Source organism: Watersipora subatra, chromosome 10, assembly GCF_963576615.1.
Source record: "Watersipora subatra chromosome 10, tzWatSuba1.1, whole genome shotgun sequence".
Classification (NCBI taxonomy): Eukaryota; Metazoa; Bryozoa; class Gymnolaemata; order Cheilostomatida; family Watersiporidae; genus Watersipora; species Watersipora subatra.
Genome location: NC_088717.1, coordinates 56239898 through 56256906, shown reverse-complemented (window position 1 = coordinate 56256906; position 17009 = coordinate 56239898). Strand labels below are relative to the sequence as shown.

At 36.0% G+C, this 17009-nt stretch overlaps 1 protein-coding gene across 1 annotated transcript; it reads left to right on the top strand.

The window, feature by feature from the left end:
* The first annotated feature begins 187 nt into the window (after positions 1-187).
* Positions 188-15986, top strand: LOC137407321 (H/ACA ribonucleoprotein complex subunit DKC1-like). The gene is made up of 11 exons (XM_068093942.1): positions 188-269; positions 6220-6272; positions 6402-6672; positions 7116-7292; positions 7390-7497; positions 7776-7906; positions 13139-13282; positions 13655-13775; positions 14796-15018; positions 15371-15539; positions 15630-15986. The coding sequence occupies exons 1-11, from the start codon at positions 260-262 to the stop codon at positions 15723-15725; spliced, it is 1503 nt and encodes a 500-aa protein (XP_067950043.1). The 5' UTR covers positions 188-259; the 3' UTR covers positions 15726-15986.
* The last annotated feature ends 1023 nt before the right edge of the window (positions 15987-17009 follow it).

Genomic DNA, 17009 nt, shown 5'->3' with positions numbered 1-17009 from the left:
ATGCGCTTTTATAGGCTCGTCGAACCGATCTAATCGAACGTTTAGACGACAATTCTTAAAATATTTCGTCAGTTGAACTCAACAACAGTATGGTTTTCTCAACGCCTAAGTTCAAAGATCGAGTTCGAACATTCGAATACCGTTCCAGAGTTTAAAATTGACTATCAGCTTCCTGTAATGCGCATTGGCACAAGATCCCACGTGCGTCAGTCATCGCGAATCCTAATTAGAGCCGGATAATTCAACTGAGCTTATTGCAATGGGAAAAGGTTAGATAAATTACAAGCGAGCTTCATTTGTTCTGTTAGCGTTACTTTTATTTTTAAATAGCTTAAACTATATTAAACCTATATAATACAGCACCAACAATGATGTGGCCTAAGGTAGCTTCATTCTCGTTAATGTCAGATACTTTGCCTGAACAAATCAAGTTAGGAACGTATATTCGCTGAACGTCGGAGAATTTAGAGCAAATTGTATGAAGCAAAGCAATTTTATAATTGAAATATAATCTGAATATGGAAATATTTGTAATTAACCACCAGTATCTTCCGAACGATTGGTGCACTCAGATTACCTAATTCATGAAAGAAAATGAGCTCCAATGAATAAAGCGAACATGATGACAATTCATGTGGATGTCTACACAATTATATAAAAAAAATTATTACCTAGAATCGTAAAATTATTGAGTGTTTGAAAGACTAGGAGAAACAACAAAATTAGATTCTCCTGGGTTGGATAACTTTGATTAGGAAAAACTGTTGTCAAACCTAATGCTGCTTATAAAGCTATTCACAACGATTTCAAGTATTCTTGTCTAAAAGCAATAATCTTACTCAAGTAATAAGCAAGCCAACTCACATAAAAAGCAATACATTAGATCTTATATGCACAAGTAGTGCAGCAAACCTATCTACAACAACATTGAAGTTGAGATTAGATATTGTCATCAAAAATCAAAGTTCACATCATAACCGCAAAAAAATGTACCACAAAGTTTATATTGACCTGTTCCAAAACACACTATGGCCCAGTCAACTCACACTGCTTCAGATGTCGATGAAATGTAGAATCTCTTCTCAACTGATCTGAAGAAAGCAGTTGAAAGGGCGATACCAACGCATACCTCTAAACAGAGGCCTTCTATCTAACCATACTGGTTTAATAAACGTGCCATTATATTAGTTGCAAAACATCGACAAACGTACAACAAATATGAACACACTAGTGATAACTTCTATCCTAACAAGTATAACAGTAAAGACGACATCATGAAACTGAACATCAAATCACTGAGCGAGATGATGTAGTTGATAAATTATGTAAGCTACTGGAAACAAGTAACAGTAAACCTTTTTCTCGCTGTCGGAAAAGATCACGAGGAGTTGCAAAGCCGCCTATGAGACTGCTCACTGCATATATAACTCTCACATTGAAGACCCCGATGAATGTGCCAATATTCTCAATAACTTCTTCATTAATCAATTCTGCAAGCAACATGCTTTACAAAAAAAACAAAAATTATAACGCTTTCTCAGCAGGTTAATTCGAAATATGCAATATTTTTAAAATGTTGCACTGAAAGGGTTGTCAAACTGCTCCATTCACTGAAAAGGGGAAGAGTCCTGACTTTAATGATATCCGTAAAGAAGACCTTGTTATCGACCCAATCATGACTGCTAACTACCAATGTGCCTAACCACCATTTTTTAAGTCACTATCAACTTTTAAGCTTCCATCTGACTGGAAACTAGCTCGTGTTACTCCTCTACACAAATGTGGACCATCAGACCAACCCAATAATTACAGGCCTTTTTCTCTCACCAGTATACGCTGTAAACTATTCTAACACATCGTATTCATCGCCTAAACATTGTTCTAGATAAAGTACTACACAATCGACAACACGGTTTCTGGAAGGAATTGTCCTGTCAAACACAACTGCAAAGTTTTTCATGAAATAGCTAAGATATTAAACGAAGAAAGTACTGCCCATGCACTAGTTTTAAATTTTGCTAAAGCTTCTCATAAAGTACCACATGAACTGTTGATGCACAAACTAGTCAAGATACATGACATTAGTGAGCAAATAATTACGTAGATTCATGACTTTCTCATGAACTGTAAACAAAAGGTCATGATAAAAGGACAGCTATCTAACAAACTTTCAGTCACCTTGGGAGTGCCCCAAGGGTACGTGCTTGGTCCGATCTTGTTCCTAGCATATATAAATGATCTTCCAGATACTATCAGGTGCAGTACTAGCCTGTTTGCCGACGATACGTTAATATATCAAGCAATCAATACAATTCAAGAAAACATTGTCTTCCAACGTAACATAGATGCCTTGTAGGCCTGGTCATTTAGGTGGTGTATGTCATTTAATGTAAGCAAATACTTGATAATGGTGTTCAATGGTAATACATTGTCTCAGTCAACAGACTATTTTCTAGGTAACTTTCCCCTGAACATATTCGTAGAGACCAAATACCTTGGTGTGATATTGCTATCAAACCTAAAGTTCCACTCGCATTTACAACAAAATATCAAAAGCCAATCGCCAACTTGGTATGGTCAAGCGCGTACTTTATCACACTCTAGAGAAGGCTTGACTTTTAGCATATATACAAGTCTGTGCATGTTGCATATGCTAGCTCAGTATGGGACACACCAATCAACAAACTGGTTCAAGACATTTCCATGGTACAAAATAGAGTCATAACTTATATAGTCAACATAAAAAAAAGAAAATTACTGCCGCTTGTGAAAAACTTGAGATTGACACTCTTGCTGATAAATGCACAAAAACAGACTTGTGTGGTTTGCATGAAGAGAACCACACTACACTGTCAATCTCTTACGACGAACTTTCTAGTAGTTTGTAGAGATACAGAAGAAGAGCCTATTCAAACCTGTAACGAAAACAGTATTGTTGTATATCTCTATATATCTTAGGGTGATCATAATTGTAAGAAAATGATTGACTGTTCACATATCAAGGCTTTAGTGTCAGGTGCTCGTTTGAGTGAGTAGTTCTAGCCTTCACATTTTTACTACTTTCGGTGTCACGATTTCGATTGTGATTCGAAGTGATTCCTTATCTAGTATGCTTTCACAAGATTGAACAGCCACTTGTGCAAAAGATATTTCTAAGCTACTTTCAAAGCTATCAATCTAGCTAACTTTTGTAGACAAATCTGGAGGCCAAGAATATAAAACCAACTCGCGTAACAGTAGCAATCAACCAGGTTCTATTTTAAGCTATACCTTGCGTATTAATGCTTAGCATAAGCCCAATTCCATTGGTAGAGTATAAGAAAAAATGACTTATGAGTAACTTGCAAAATGTTTAGTAAACGACCTGATAGGTAGCTCTGCCCTAGCAATAATTCAAATGATGTTGGTGTACAACACTCGTTTTTCTAAACTTGTTTCAACCATTGTTGCAGCAAATGGTTCTTGCCATTGACCTCAGGATATGGTTTTGAATTGACCCAAGCTCGTTCCGCACTAAAAAAATTATGATTTCATGGTAAATTGAAAAAACTGACTGACGTTCAAAAACCATGAAAAGATCTGTTTGGAATCGGTTTTGCAGTCGAATTACGTATCTGTCAAATATAAATGGATAACTATTTTTCATAATTAAGTTTTATTTAACCCTTTGATTGCCATCCATGTACAAATTTAGCTATCGGTCTACTGCCAGCCATTTTATCGAAAATAACCGATTTTGCTTCATATGTATACAATTTTTTAAAAATTCAAACTTTATCTAGAACACTTTTGTTAAATATTTTATTTTGCTAACGTGTTGACAAATAGTGCTATGCAAAAAGATCAATATATCTATATTTTGTGCATTCCTACAGCTATGTGAAGCTACGATCGCTACGAAACTAAAATGATCCTCTACAATGTTCCTTACTCTTACAAAACTATTACTTTCACCACCATCAGAGTCAATGCTGCTACTTTAATTATCTGTGTAACCACGAAAATCAAAATCTGAATTGGCTATAATGTAATCAACATATGTAATTATCTGTTTTCTAACTCGGGAGGTACTTACAAAAGTCATTATAACACTAAATAGTTCGAAAGTCAGAAAGAAAAAAATGTTTGTTTTCAAGTTGGAAATTCCCAAACAAAAATTTAAAATTGCTTCGTTATTTTAGGCTAATTTTATAGAGAAATCTTCGGACAACACTGTCAATACCATAAAAGTCTTAAAGATCGTTGGTTATGTTGTCAAAGAATAATAAATTATGTTAGTACGGCAATTGCTGGGAGAGTCACCAAAATGTGTCTACGACAGTCGACCATAAACGACGCATGAATGCGTCTATGGTAGTGCTGGGCACAAGTACTTCTTGGCCAATGAGTTTAGACTCGCTCCCTTCCGTTCGTGTTTTTCGAATATCGAGTAGCTGGTTGTGCTTGGCAAGAGTACTTCTTGACCAACGGGTTTTTCGGGTATTGGGTTTGTTTATATGGGTTTTATGTCTAAAATTTCTGTTGACTATAGAGGACGCATAAATGCGTCTACGGTAGTGCTGGGCACAAGTACTTCTTGGCCAACGAGTTTAAACATTTTTATTTTTTGAGGGTAATAAAAAATTACAGCAAATATGTATAATCATGAAGTTGAAGATGCCTGCAACAAAGAATATTGATACACTCTAGCTTAGTGTAAGTGAGATCAATTTCTGCACTCATTCCAAGCTGTGAAAAGCTAAATGTGTGGAGCAACTTTGTCGCATATTTGCCATTTTTGTATATACGCGCTACTAATGACATACATCTTTGAATTAGTTACCTAAAGGTTCTGCACTGTTACACTTCTTTTTACAAAAAATGTATTTTTAAGTACAGTAATCCCAACTACAATACATTGCGTTGCTATGATTCAGACTCGCTTACAAAATGGAAAAAGATTTCTTGAAACAGAAATTTCTCGCGTATAATTGGTCCCAATAGTTATATCGATCCTATCAAAGTAATCTATAATACTCAATATATAATAGTCATATTTTAATGCATCAGAAAACATGAATGGTTTTCTAAACTTTCATAATTACTACCCGCGTAAGTACAAATTACTACCCCCGCATGTATCTTGTGTATGCTATACCAAAATCTGTAAGAAATTAACAAAAACTGAACAGAGAAACATGGGGTGAAAATCAAAGTCGATGCTAACTTATTAAATTTTGGGCCTATCAGCCGCACCATAGCAAATGATGAAAAGTTCTTATTGGCAATTCTCTGTAGATGAAGGAGCGATGGTCAAATTCTATACAATAGTTGAAAAGGGTCCCGAGCTATTCTTGCTAGAGATTATATTTTTACATAAAAAAAAAACTTTCGCATCAATAGACTGCTCTGCAATTCATGCTTTAATGCTGTCACTGATTGTGTATTGTTATGAATATCCAAATGAAGGCCACTGCGGATGGAGTGACCTTACTGGAGTCACATAGCGGCAATAAAATATACAGTAGTGCTGTATACTGTACTGACTCTTTATTTATTGCATTTCAAAATTAGAAGATGACTACAACTTTTAAGCATAAGTTATCATTATTAAATGAGAGTGAAGATAGAAGCTGTGATGGAGGATGGGTTACTGTAATTATAAATTGTTCCAAGATGAATTTAGGCATTTCATTAGTTGTATCTAAAATAGTAAATTGTTTCTATTTTAAAGAGGATTTCAAAATGTATGGCAACTGAATTATGAATACTATTCTGTTATTTAGATTGATGTGTTTCTCAACCACATTTTAATCGTGAAAAATCTGGTACTTCAGTAGGTGTAGACACTTGCATTTAAATTGTAGCACTTAATGTTAGTCAGCAATTAGAACATATAAACGCATTTTAAAGTTTATTATAAGAACATGTTTGTCTGAATGTGTAGCTTTTGGTAATGAAAGAGCCCATCAGCTAATCAAGTCTATGATGGTCAAAGAAATATCAACTAAAATTCTCCTTTGTTCCTCCTGTTTTAGTCCATGAGAAAACGTTTCCAAGCCATCCAAATAATTATTGAATGTACAAAATGTAAGGTTTCCTAGTTGTAAACATTGTTTCATGAACTCAAGGAGGCGGCATAGTAGGCATATCTTTATTAAACTTAGGAATAGTCGATGTATGAATTACTTGTGCCTACCCAGGTAACGATATTTATTTACTGAAAAATATACATTATAGATAAAAAGTCAAAGAAGATCAAGGATGAGCCAGTCGATGTAAAGGACATTGGTGTAAGCTATTTCCATCTTTTTTCTTTGTCTGCTGTTTTACATTTTCTACAAATTTGCTGATGATCACTATTAGTTGGTTGTATTTTACTGATGTGCACTGACAGTTTGATCAAACGCTACAAATTGCAGGAATTACAACGATCAGAGGATTTTGTGATCGGGCCATCAAATGAAGCTAAACAGATGAACACAGCTGACTGGCCACTTTTGCTAAAGAATTTTGATAAATTGAACATTCGTACCGGTCATTACGTGCCATGCGCAAGCGGTTGGTCACCTCTGAAACGACCGATCGGGGAATACGTTAAGATTGGTTATATAAACCTTGATAAGCCTTCAAACCCTTCTTCTCATGAGGTTGTCTCCTGGATCAAGCGCATACTGAGAGTAGAAAAAACAGGTATGATAAGGTGGTTGCTTACAGTTGTATCTTGGTCTTCAACATGTTTACCGGAATAGTATAGTTCAAAATCTGTATTATTATCTTATATTAGATTGTACTGCAATTCGTTTAATTCTTCCAAAGCACAAACAACCTTCCATACTTGGTAATAAACGTGTACCATTGAAAATGTGTTACGTTGTTAGAATTGTCAAAGCCTTTTATTTCTGTGTTACAATCACAGTTGTTTAAATGTGCCAACTTTCAAGCAATCACAAAATTCTTTACATGCAATTAATTGAACAACGAAAATGTTGTAAAATTAAGGTGTTTGGCATTATATTCTTTATATCATAGAAACTTCTGTTTGTTTTACATCTAGTTGAGTGCAGTTCATGTGTTGGTGTCTCATCTTCCTGATGCACATACTCCAAATCCATGGTCGGATAAACTATTTCCAGGTCACAGCGGAACCCTTGATCCAAAAGTTACTGGTTGTTTGATCGTGTGCATCGCTCGAGCTACCAGGCTTGTCAAGTCTCAACAGAATGCTGGAAAAGAGTATGTCTGCATTTTTAAGCTGCATAATGCGGTTGAAGATGAGAGGCAGGTGGCTCAAAAACTCGAAACTCTCACTGGTCAGTGACCTAAATAGAAACGCTGTCTGTCTATTCTATGTCTGGTTATTCACATTTCATCTATGAACAATCTATATGGGCTTATATCATTACACAGGTGCACTCTTCCAGAGACCTCCATTGATATCAGCTGTCAAACGGCAACTAAGAGTAAGGACTGTGTATGAGAGCAAACTTCTCGAGTACGACAGCGAGAAGAACATGGGTACGTACTAGCTACGGTAGTCAAAGCTATTCCTCCTTTTCCATCAATTTAGATATTTACCTAATAGCTGGTGATAATTCATTTAAAAATGGCTGGTCAAGCAAAAACACCAAAGCATTCCAACAAATCTCTCTTACCACTCATTCTAAAGGTTAGAATGTGTGGAATAAATGATGATAACCTTGACCTTTGTGCTCATTGGTCAGGTGATTAGTGTACTATAGTACAATAGTCTAAGGTGGGCTCCTGTAGCGCAGACACTATCCTTTATACTGCAGGTGTATATTGGGTGAGCTGTGAGGCAGGTACATACATACGTACGATGTGCGTGCATCTCGGGCTACTGCTTGGTACAGGCGGTGTCATGGAGGAATTGAGACGAGTCAGATCTGGTCATGTCACTGAGAAGGTATTACCTTATGTTTTAACCCTCTTTGCTGTTTAAGGTGCAGTCCATCTTATCACTTGTACTTACTCTAGGCTATGTGTAGGAGACTGCAGTCATAAATAATCATTGCTCTGTACTAGTTACGATTCTACTTTTGGTAAGGTTGTGTTGGATTTACTAAGTTCTACATAACTCATGCTAGTTGGTATTTATACGTCTGGTGAATCCAAATCTACATAGCATTCCCAATGTAGTCTTTTTAGTGTTTGACAGATGTACAACATAATTTGTTCACGTATACAGTCATACCTTGACGTATGAGCTTAAAGCACATAAATTACATAATTTTTTTATTATATAGTTCAATACATCAGAGTATTGGCTCTCGAATGAGCCTATATCAATACACAGAGAATAATAGAACTATGAAAAACGGTGTCAAAAGTATGTCCTGCAATAAAAAAAACTCTTGACTGTGGTTCCCACAATGTGATGTCACAATTATTATTTAGCCTTAGGTAGTCGATCCCTTTCGCTGCCATTGAGGCTGCGCTTTTCTGTGACAATCGGTGCTGTTAAACCCAGGGAGCGCTAATAATAAACTAGGATTCTAGATAATCAACAATGCCCGGTCATTGGTGATCGTGCTAATGCCCGACCAATACAAACAGATGTTCTGGGTTAATTAATTACGCTTCAATAAATATACTGTCGTTGATAAAGGTAATGACATCGCATCGATTAAATTGTGACCTGCAGTTGCGTGGCCCTAGGACTATATGTCAATCGCACTTTTGCGAGATCACGCAATGCTCGAAATTAATTAGTTTCAGTCGTGCGCCTCAACATCACAATAAACAGAGAGGGTCAGAGCATAATCTCATTGGGAAAACATAGTATGGTGCTTGGAATCTGAGTTATTCATCATAGAAATAATCTGTACATCAAGAGCTAATGGCACTGATTCCTTTGTCATTTTCGTTGGTTCTCTGGAGTTGTCCTACCTTCGCCTGCCACTAGCGTCGTTATTGTAGTTGATAAATATAAGCAGTAAGCAATAAAATAAGCGGTAAGAGCACGCAACACCGAATATGAAAATTGTGACGTCACAATTTTCGAGTCTATACCTTAGAACAGTTCTGCGGTAGAGCTCTGGGGAAATCCTATAAACACTAACCAATGTCTGTCTCACCATGTCAAACAATGGTTCATTCGAAAGCCAAGACTCTATGTATTGAAATACATGTACAGTGAAACTCGGATAACTCAAACTTCAAGGGACCGAGCAAAAGTGTTCGAATTATCAGAGCGTTCAAGTTATCAGAGCGCTGTCACAAGTCCATGTATTTACTTATTTATTAGTAGATACATGTACATATACAAACTATAATATAAATCAAAAGCACAAATGGCTTGTTTCAAATTAAATGCTTCTAATGTAAAGTTTAAAACGTTTTTATCAAAAAGTATAGAGATTTTTCTATCACTTGAGATTAGTTTGTTGTTTGAGATGATGTTATTGCCAGGACGTTTTTTAGATTGACATTGGCAAAACTTGATCGTTGCTGCAATGCTCAAAAGAAAAGACATCTTTTTCTTTTGAGCGTTTTACCCACGATCAATTTTGCCGATTTTTCTTGAAGTTTATGCAAAGATTACCTTACTTTACCTGGGATTCGTTAAGAGCAACACTCCGAGGCAGTTCAATTAAAAGTTTTACGAGGTTTTACGGTACATTGTATATCACTCACGCTTTTTGCATGGATACTTATTGAATTTACACACGTATTCTGTGTTTAGGTCAAACGATGAATAGTTTTTTTAGCTAAGACAACGTATACGTTTAATTACAACAATTTTTAAGACGTTTTAAACATTCAACATTCCGACGTTGATTCAACACGGAATCAACGTCGGAAAACTATTCATCACGGGCTAGCCGGGTCACGCACTCAAGGATTTTCGCCACGCAAATACAAAACAAAAACAACATGCTGTTTTTGTTTTGTATGTGTGTGGCGAAAATCCTTGCGCGCGTGACCCGGCTAGCTCGTGCTGTGCTATTCATCGTATAGCAGTATAAATCAAATTTCATCAAACCTTTAGAAAAGTCGTTGACAAAAATATTTTGCCGATGGAGGTAATAACGACGCTTATGAATTACGAAAAGTTGAGGTTTACCTCTATGGCTTGGAATAAAGTGATTTTCTAAAGCGAAAGCAACCGTTTCGGTAGCCGTTGGGCAAAAAACAGTTCGAATTAACAGTGTTGAGTTCAAGTTATATAGAGCCATTTATCATTGCGTGGGAGCGGACCAAGCAAATCCATTCGAGTTAACCATGTGTTCGCTATATCCGAGGGCGAGTTATCCATGTTTCACTGTATATGATAAAAAAATTATGTAATTTATGTGCTTTAATGCGTTCTGGGACTGAGCTCGTTTGTTATGTTAAACTGTTATGGCTGGGCAGAATTCACGCACACATCAAAAGCTTTCAATGTCTGTTGTTTCTTGTTTTGGATCTTTTTAAACCTTACATTGGGGTTACATCCTTTGTGCTGTGCCATAAATAGGGTTAGTGGTTATAATACTTTTCTGTTTATATTTTCTAGTACAGTCATACCTCAACATGCGAGTTAATGCGTTCTCGGACTGAGCTCGTATAACAATTCGCTCTTATGTCAATTCGCTCGTATGTCAATGCAATATTTCCTTTATAAAGTAGCTAAATACAAATTAATCTGATCCCATCTGAAATCCAGTTAAAACAAAATAATATGATGGGAAAAATGTGTTCAGTTGTTGTAATTCAGTACCTACTCTCACAAACTTGCGAAATGATTACCTATTTAGTGTTTATGATCTGCAATAAAATGTAACATTACTATGTACAGCGCTGTATGGACTGTAAATAATAATGTTTATACGGTACTTGCCTTCTTAGTTCTTACCTTCGATGCAGACATAGTGGCTAACGGTGATTTGAGAGACTCGACGGCAACGTGTTCGGTGCACTAGACTTGAGCGCATTGCAACATGACATGAACTTTGAATTTAACTTATATTACTAGCTCACTAAATACACACTTTTTAATATTTCGCTAAACTCAACTTTAATTTTGTCATCGTCTTAGTTTGTTAATATCAGTTTCCGGCTTCACGCATTCCCCCCTTTATTATAACTTTTAGCTGACCTACAAAACGTTTTTCAAACTGATTCGACGAGAAAAACCGATCGATGCAGTTTTCGAAAGCAGTCTCTGGTATACTTGGTCATTTAACAGCCATCGAAAACCGACTCGTATGCTTGTATCTCAAGGCAGTAACTTGCTCGTATTTCGATTTTCTTGCATGTCGCGGTATGACTAGATCTATAATATTTTTATTAAATATCCCTAAGCAGTGTAAATTACCTTTGACCAAAAGTACGTATTTTCATGGACAGTCATCTAAAATTAGATGCAGTGCACCTTCAGGTTGCGATGACCTTGTTATTCGATTCTTTCGCCCTGCGATGTAGAACATGCTGGGTTTTCGCCTTTCCCTTTGAAATATTTTTCGCCCTCTCCATATTATATATTTTTGCGCCCTCTCCCATATGAAGGATTTTTCGCCCTCCATGTGAAATATTTTGCGCCATACGGAATCAACAAAATTTTCGTAAAATTTAAATTTGGTAGCTGATTAGTTCGGAATAACAAATATGCCGATATGCTATTTGCCGAAATCCCTCTAAATATGACTGAAAGAGATACGATGCTCGATCTCCTTCAGTTCGGCGTTATTGGGAAAACGAAACCGAAAACAGATAGGTGATAAAATTGTACCCATAAAAAATTGAAGTTTAGTAACATAGTTAAAAATACATACTAAAACTTAGCTTTATGTATGTGTTTAGTAAGCTAAATCCCTTTGAGTTGAATTCAATGTCTATGTTATACATCTGCCTCGAGACTAAGAATTCCTTACGTTACGTACAGCACATATTACATGGTGATATTACATTTTATTGCAGATCATAACCATTGAACATACTAAAGTTACTGTAGGTAACTATAGCTACTAAGGTTAACATATTATTTCGTTACTAATTTTTAATATGTACAGCATGTATATAAAACTTTTAGGATTTTTACCAGACAGTGTTTGCATTAGATATTGACTGGATTTCTATTCCCCTCTATACGAAATTTTTGTCTTTCGAAACCAACATTAAAACGAATTAAAATCGTATGGCGAGGTTCCACTGTATATAATAAAATTTGTGATATTTGCATATATAGTATTTAACAATTATTTTATTGTAGATTAGCGTTTCAAGAAAGTAAAATTTGATTCCACTCAAAAAGTAACACAAAGGGGCAACAAATCTATAAAGCTGTTATGCTTATCTGTGTAACTGGTAGTTATAGTTGTTCAAATTGGGTACTTATCTCTCAAAAATTGTTGTGCTAAAATTTTGTTTTAGATGCTGCAGGTATAGTTATTTCAAACAACAAATAGGTTAGGAATGTTAGGGGCTCGTACTAGTATATTACTGACTGGCACTAGTATATTATTTTGTACTAGTATATCACTGACTGGCACTAGTATATTACTTACTTGTACTAGTATATTACTTGTACTAGTATATTACTTACTTGTACTAGTGTATTACTGACTTGTACTAGTATATTACTGACTACTACTAGTATATTACTTACTACTGCTAGTATATTACTTACTACTGCTAGTATATTACTTACTACTGCTAGTATTTTACTGACTACTACTAGTATATTACTGACTACTACTAGTATATTACTTACTACTGCTAGTATATTACTTACTACTGCTAGTATTTTACTGACTACTACTAGTATATTACTGACTACTACTAGTATATTACTGACTACTACTAGTGTATTACTGACTACTACTAGTATATTACTTACTTGTACTATTATATTACTTGTACTAGTGTATTACTGACTACTACTAGTATATTACTTACTTGTACTATTATATTACTTGTACTAGTGTATTACTGACTACTACTAGTATATTACTTATTTGTACTAGTATATTACTTACTTGTACTAGTATATTACTTACTTGTACTAGTATATTACTGACTTTCACTAGTATATTACTGAATCGCATATCCCCAAATTTGTTTCCTGTATTAAATGAAAAATATTGTTGTTAAAAGGTGAACTTGGTTAGAGGTTTGACTGTACTAACACGGACCGGTGATGTACTTTGAATTTCAGCACAATCTCTCTACGATGCATGATGTTATGGATGCTCAGTGGCTATTTGATCATCACAAGGATGAGTCATACCTTCGTAGAGTCATACAACCAGTTGAAGGTCTGCTCACCACCCATAAAAGGGTGGTCATGAAGGACAGTGCTGTGAGTCTTTGTTTATACTTAATTCTTGCATGTATTAGTTGTGTTTCCTGTCTCCGTATCTACTCGGTTAGCACTACAGGCTCGAATTTCTACTTCCGATTTTATTACGTGAGCGCTATAGTATTGAGTCTGTGTACCCGGACATTGGAAACTACCCTGCTCGCTGTAGGCCTACTATACTACGCTTAAAGAGCTTGCTCACTTTGCTAGTGTGTCAAGGTTCATGCTGACATCGAAAGAAATGTTTTTGTTTTACGTCTAACTAGTTATTCGTTTAAATGCAAGGTTTTCTAGCTGGCTTGTTATATTTCTTACATGGTCGTACATTTTTCACCTTTTCTGGTATCATTTGTGATGGTACTACATATATAGGTGAATGCGATCTGCTATGGGGCTAAGGTTATGCTGCCCGGTGTACTGAGGTTTGAGGATGGAATAGAGAACAACGAGCAAATTGTACTTATTACTACAAAAGGAGAAGCTATCGCTATAGGTGAGTGGCAGCCGCTGCACATCGTCTGCAGTACATTCATCACCACTTGCAGGAGTTGTAAACTTCTTCATGCTATTCAATCCTCTGATCTATTCACTTTCTTAGTTAATTGTTATTATCAGCAACCCAAGTTAGTTGGGTTGTAGCTTCCATTGCTATGTGTGAAAGGAACCTCGCTTCCACCTATGACTGTTGGTCCTGCATTCTGTTAGAAAGTGCATTTTACTTGCAATTTTTGAAGTTATGTCATGTAAGCATCGAGGTATATTATTGATCATCGTGAATCCTAGATATAATTTTTAGTGCTGTGATAATGCCTCCATTACTAACACTTTCTAAGGTCTAATTTTGTATTAATATAGACCGTAAGTAGACCGTAAGTGGGTGTCGGTTTTATTATAAAATTGTCTAAGTCAATGATAGATTGCTGCGCATTTCAAAGTTTAATGTATCCATCATAAGAAGATTGGGTACATTATAACACATCCATTGCAATAGCAAGTTACTTAGTCACGAACATGGAGTTGTAGATGAACGCCAATCCTAATATACATAAATATAAGTTCTAGGTTCAGTTGTTTACTGAAAGCAGATTATATTTAGACAAACGGCTGTCATGTTACGGCTTGTTTGTATGTGCCAATCACCACACTGAATGTTACCCTCTTTTTTGTGTTTGAATCAAATTAAATTTTCATAATTTGTCGTTAGACTAACTTCTGTATATAATCTATACCGCATAAAATATCTTACTTGTATGAAGCTTTTCCTTTTCAAGTAAAACTACTTTACTTCTGCTCTTTACAATCATAGTTTATAAAAGTAATTGCCGATGACAGTAAGAAGTAATAATAAGTTGGAATTCTTTATGAATCCAAGTGTTTGCTGTTCCACATTCAATATATTGGCCCAAATTAGAAGTTATTTAAAAATGATACCTTATGACACCTTACTTCACAGCTATAGACAACTAGTTTAGTGGTTGGAGTGAGATAATTCGTTTTGGCTCTTGTTCTATAGCCATTGCTCTGATGACATCCGCGGTCATGTCCTCGTGTGACCATGGCATCGTTGCCAAGCTAAAAAGAGTTGTGATGGAGCGAGACACATATCCGAGGCAATGGGGTCTCGGTCCAAAGGCTTCCCTTAAAAAGAAAATGATAAAAGAGGGTCTGCTAGACAAGTATGGAAAGGTGAATGAGAAGACACCTGCAGATTGGGTCAACTCATACATCGACTACAAGTAGGTTCCATTTCTACATCAGTTGTCACTTTTGTCTGCGGATGCGGTTCGACACGCCCTGGCATAATGCATTCTAGCCAGAGTTACTAGTGCTAAGATAGTACTGGAAAGAATTAATTAACTGCCTTCTTCACAGTATCATCTCTGAATTTAAAAAAGTAATGCTTTCATTTCTTCATAAATACGACGCGGTAGCTTTATTGAAAATATGTATTCAGAATGGTATGATCCTTTTGAAAGACTGATCATTGACAAACGGTGGGAAATTTGACTAGCTTCACTCTATATTGCGGTATTGGGATGAATATAGGAGAGGTCGAGAGGCAAATAATGCTTGTTGGTTGTTTCACAGGGCTCAATCTTCCAAAGCCAATGGAGTTGGAGATGCCCCAATAACCACATCAACAGAGTATAAGCCAGCAACTGTCAAAAGACCGGCTGCAGCTTCCAGCAGTGACAGTAGCTCTGAGGAGGAGCCTGAAGTGACTCCGCCTCCCAAGATTAAAAAAGAGAAGAAAAAGGTATGAATTCTCAGATCTATTTCTGAATCAAGTTTGTATTGACCAAATAATAAAACGTGATCCTCTAATTGATGAGAATTGACGCTGTAGGCAAAAGAGGTGAAGGAAAAGCCTTCCAAAAAGTCTAAAAAGAAAGCTAAGAAGGAGTCAAGCGAAGAGAGCAGCGACAGCAGCGATAGCGATTAAGGTGTTCGACCTGCTAATACTCTCTCTGTACATAGAGCTATTCTACATTTGTTTAGGTCGAGCTCATGTCTCTACACATAGTAGTGAAGTTATCTACACAACGTTTTGTAAATAGCTATGTTGATCGCATCACCCAATGATTCCACTTAACAAACTGAATACATCTTTTTTTGTGGACTTTTATGCGCTGTGTCCTCCAAGGTATATGTTTTCTAGTCCTGAATTTTGTCTTTTACATTATATATGATCTTCAATAATGAATGCATCTTTCCATCTGTCAAATAGTAGTACATAAAAAACTAACAGATCATGACTAAAACCATTGTTCTTGTCCTGGTATCGTGTGATGAAAGTGCATTCCGCTAGCTAGCAAAAAGGATTATGTGCAGCTTTGAATTTGAAATAGTCGTCATACTATCAGACGGAGTTGCGTTTTATAAACTATCTCGAAACACAAGCAAGGTTGATAATTGTATTGTGTTTGTAAGAAGCCTGTTGCCATAATGTTATCTTCAAATACGATGTATATCCTGATGGTAGCTGATGTTGGTTTGGCTTGTTACATTTCCTAATAATTTGATTAGCTAACTCTTTAAATGCTCATGGAATTCGGCATCATGATAGCAGTTTGTACCTATCGTGCCTGCAATATGTGTACTCTGCAATAATCTGATGTTAAAAAATTCATGTGGCGGTCCTTGTTCATCTAGTTGATGGAAAAAACTATCTTTGCAATATGCGTTTGGTAGCACTTTTTTTTCATAAGCTAGATCAATGTATGCGTCTATGATTTCATTTTTGTAAATATTATTAAAGCTTTAGATTCATTGTTAGCTATTGGTCGCTGTCTGTCAAACTTTGTAAAGCATTGTGTCATGCCAATTTTGAGGCAAGTAAAAGCTAGGAATACAGTACAATGTGCATATCACACTTGTTTAAATAATACAGGTGCTTGTTTCATTAAATGTCAAATATCTAATAGAGCTTATGTATGTTGGCTCAAAGATTTTCTAGATCAGCCTTTGGTATAATTATCTTGGAATTCCTGAAAATGTTAATTTGTAGTTTGCAGGATTTTCATATCTTTGGAAGTTCATTCAAAAACTGGTTGCCCTGAGGGAAAATGTGAAACATTGAGCAGCATAATCTACGTGTTGATGTACTGTAGATCTTAAGGAAACACAAGATGAAGGTCTGTCGACTGGACATGTCCTTGACATTCTTTTTTGCCATTTCTACTTGCAATCCTACCATCTGGAGCCACTCTAACTATCAGATGTAGTA

What these genes read in the sequence shown, in the direction of transcription:
- LOC137407321 (XM_068093942.1), top strand. An exon ending in AAAACTCGAAACTCTCACTG is followed by an intron (nt 7,293 to 7,389) that starts GTCAGTGACCTA and finishes ATCATTACACAG; the next exon opens with GTGCACTCTTCCAGAGACCT. An exon ending in AGGAGAAGCTATCGCTATAG is followed by an intron (nt 13,776 to 14,795) that starts GTGAGTGGCAGC and finishes CTTGTTCTATAG; the next exon opens with CCATTGCTCTGATGACATCC.